Source organism: Euleptes europaea, chromosome 1, assembly GCF_029931775.1.
Source record: "Euleptes europaea isolate rEulEur1 chromosome 1, rEulEur1.hap1, whole genome shotgun sequence".
Taxonomy (NCBI): domain Eukaryota; kingdom Metazoa; phylum Chordata; class Lepidosauria; order Squamata; family Sphaerodactylidae; genus Euleptes; species Euleptes europaea.
The window spans coordinates 100,816,024-100,819,992 of NC_079312.1; the positions used below are offsets into that span (position 1 = coordinate 100,816,024).

Genomic DNA, 3,969 nt, shown 5'->3' on the forward strand with positions numbered 1-3,969 from the left:
CCACCGATTGTGGTATTTCTGTAGCGTTTGTTTGTAACAAATTGCAGCTTTGGAGATTTATTCTGCTGGTACAGATGTTTTTGTCTGGGACGTGTTTTTGGAATTTTTGCACATTTATATATATATGCATAAGCACACGTATGTATAAATATAACCGCACATAGAGTGCTTATGTATACTGAACGGCATTGCTAACTAAACACCTCCTGGGTCTTGTGAACGTTTTATATTTTTGCAAAAATAATGTAATTGTTGTCTATGTCCATTGACTATCAGGATACGCAAACACTATTTTGGAAGGGTGAGAAAGTGCCACTGAGGCCAACAGAATTGTAGGTAGTTCCAGTTAATAAGGCATGCTCAAAATCTGGATGTTTGTATAATCTCCCAGGTTCTCCTTTTGTATGTGCTCGGAATATATGGGAAACTGTATATGTTTATCTGTGGAAGAGGAATAAGAAAAACACTCCCTCTGTGTGGTGCTTCTTGGATTTTAAGGCTGTTTAGTTTGTGTGGTTTCTGTTATTAGTTTCATGGCCTCATGCCTAGATTTCTCTTCTCTTTGGCGATTTAGGAAAGAGATCCAAAGCAATCAGACCTTTTCTAGTAAGGGGATGTCGCTATCTCCTACCTTAGGAAGGAAGAAGCCTACGCCGTCGAGGTCCCTGGCTCAGCAAGATGAAGAGAGAGTGCCGAGGAGCAGAGAGATAAATCCGAGGGTCCCGAGTAGGAGACCCTGAAGAGGCTGCTGTACCTGGGCATTTGTAAAGGCAGAGGGATTACGAGTACGACCTAATCCCATGAGCTACAGCGGGAATGTGGATTCTGCTCAGAGAGCCATGGAAAAGTAGCTTGACAGCAAAGGACCTGAGCTAACTGAGCATTGCACAGATATTTAATAAAGTAGCCACCGGCGGGGGGGAAACTACTACACCAGGGGCCAAAGGGAACTGCACTCGGGTCTTTCTCCTACTTCTTCCTTCCAATGAAGACTAAGAAGGGACCGAAGCACCTCCGCGATCTTCGCCAGAGAGTTGGGAATATTGTGCCTTCGCTTGGGATGATTTCATCCTGAGAGGCCACTTCGGCAGGATGTACAAAGCGTGACTTGGGTGATGAGCTTTCCGACAGGACTGACTTGATGCACAGAGTTTGCACATGAATCATAAGGGGTGGTTGGGAATTGAAGGCGCTTTGCCCCTGTGCTCGGAAGGCAAATATCACAGAAGCGATCCTGAAAAGTCAGGTCTGGCAGCTTGTGCCGAGAAATTAACACCCGCTGGTCCACGTGTCTCTCGATCCTTCACGGCAACGGGAAATTATACCAGAGGCAATGCAGCCTGCCTGCTGTGATTGTATCTTTATGCTCTGCTATGCAATTCAAACTCTAAATAAAGTGGAAAGAAAAACGCTTATCCCTGGACCAGACACACAGCATCAAATATAAAAAGGTAGGACTCATAATTTCTCTCTCTTATTTAAAAAAACCCAATGAACCCGTGGTTTCTTATACATGTAATGTCAAAATGTAAATTTATTTTCTTTGCCTCTAGGACTGTGAATCTTAAACAGTGTGGAACAAAATGAGGAGTTGATTCCTGAGGCTACCTATAAAGAGAGAGCACTGACGTTTTAATTTCATAGCAGAAAGGTACGAAGGCTGGAAGGGTATTAAAAAAAATGTCCTGCCAATTAGAGGGATGGGAAATTAAATTAGAGACAAAAGTACCTAATGTGTTCCGCTTCGATAGATCCGAAGGGCTAGTTAAATGGACACTGGACAAGCTGAATCAATAGCCTATTTAAGTGGGAATACATGAATGCTGCAAAGTGATTGTGCCCCTGGTCCGCTGAGTTTATTCATAACGGGATTCTCTGAGGACTTTCCAGCTGGCCTATTCCTGTTAGAATATTCTATTTTAGGCTGAAATTCAGCAGGGCTTGCTGAGAAAACATGACTGCGATAGTCAGTTCTAGCTACTTGCCACAAAGTGGCTGAGTTTTCCTAATAAGATTCCTAAGGATGATGGGATCCCTCCCAAGGGCGAAGAGACTATAACTCAACCCTCAGGAGGTCTGCCTGGTGGTGAGTAATTAATGGACACCTGATGTCTCTTTGGTGAGCTCTGCAAGGACAAGAGCTGATGTCATCACAAAACCCCGTGGTATGATATTGCCTCAGGAGAAAATATGACTTGGAACAACACCACTATGGATGGGGCAGGGTTGCTTGTGAAAAGGGATTCCTGCTTCCGAATCCTCACCGGCTGCTTTCTCTCCTTGCTCATCCTCTCCACGCTCCTAGGGAACACCTTGGTTTGTGCAGCTGTGATTAGGTTTCGCCATCTGAGGTCCAAAGTGACCAACTTCTTTGTGATCTCCTTGGCAGTCTCTGACCTTTTAGTAGCAGTTCTGGTCATGCCCTGGAAAGCTGTGGCAGAGATAGCTGGTTTCTGGCCTTTTGGATCATTCTGTAACATCTGGGTAGCGTTTGATATCATGTGCTCTACGGCCTCCATCTTGAACCTGTGCGTCATTAGTGTGGACAGATACTGGGCCATCTCCAGTCCATTTAGGTACGAGAGGAAAATGACCCCCAAGGCAGCGTTCATCATGATCAGCGTGGCCTGGACCTTGTCTGTGTTGATCTCCTTCATTCCGGTGCAACTGAACTGGCACAAGGCTAAGACCGCAGGCTTTTTAGGCTTCAATGCTAGCTTCCAAGGTGTAGCCATGGACAACTGTGACTCCAGCTTAAACAGGATGTATGCTATCTCTTCCTCTCTCATTAGCTTTTACATCCCAGTGGCCATCATGATAGTCACCTACACAAGGATATACAGGATTGCTCAGAAACAAATAAGACGCATTTCAGCCTTGGAAAGAGCTGCAGTGCATGCGAAGAACTGCCAAACTACCACTGGCAATGGAAACAGCATGGATAGCCAGCAGCCAGAAAGCTCCTTCAAAATGTCCTTCAAGAGAGAAACTAAAGTCTTAAAGACGTTGTCCGTGATAATGGGGGTGTTTGTATGCTGCTGGTTACCCTTTTTCATACTGAACTGCATGGTCCCTTTCTGTGAGTCTGGTTTACCATCCAGGGGAGCAGAGCCTTTTTGTATTAGTTCAACCACTTTTGACGTTTTCGTTTGGTTTGGATGGGCCAATTCTTCACTGAACCCCATCATTTATGCCTTTAATGCAGATTTCCGCAAGGCATTTTCGACCCTCTTGGGATGCTACAGACTCTGTCCTGCTTCCAGTAATGCTATAGAGACAGTTAGTATCAACAACAATGGGGGCGTAGCCTTTTCCAGTCAGCTTGAGCCCAGAGGATCCAGCCCCAAAGATTGTAATTTGGTTTATCTGATCCCTCATGCTGTTATATGCCCAGAAGATGATGACATTATGAGAAAAGAAGAGGAGGGGGAACTGTGTAAAGCTCTGGAGAAAATGTCTCCAGCCCTATCAGGTATCTTGGATTTTGAGGCTGATGTTTCTTTGGAAAAGATCAATCCCATCACACAAAATGGTCAACATAAAACCTGAGGGGGTAAAGCTAGCCGGTAAAATTGTAATAGCATACGAAAGATACTCAAGGTGTTTTACTTAAGAAAGTATGTTATTGTAAGAGATAAAGCCATCACATAAAAGCCCAGTGCTCAAATTAACTGCTGTTTCATAGAAACATAAAATTTAAAACAAAGACTTCCAATTTACATAACATTGTATTTCCAAAGTTGTTCTGTGTTGTTCATCCTGAATGGAAATGGATCTAAGATGTAGATACAGTACAGCTGCAAAGAGAACAACTTCAGCTGGGTCAAACATAAGCTGAAACTGAACTGATGGAAGCGAATAAAGTTTACTATGTGGATGAAATTTATTCAGTTAAATATAAGACTTCCATTTGACTTGCCTAGTTCTTCATGAATGTTTATAGGTTGCAAGCAAAGTTGGCAGAATTGG

The 3,969-nt window shown here is 43.7% G+C and overlaps 1 protein-coding gene across 1 annotated transcript; it reads left to right on the forward strand.

Annotated features, from left to right (window-relative positions):
- Window positions 1-1,682: 1,682 nt before the first annotated feature.
- Window positions 1,683-3,739, forward strand: DRD1 (dopamine receptor D1). The gene has a single exon (XM_056853375.1). It carries the CDS (start codon window positions 2,191-2,193, stop codon window positions 3,547-3,549), a length of 1,359 nt encoding a protein of 452 aa, XP_056709353.1. The 5' UTR covers window positions 1,683-2,190; the 3' UTR covers window positions 3,550-3,739.
- Window positions 3,740-3,969: the final 230 nt, after the last annotated feature.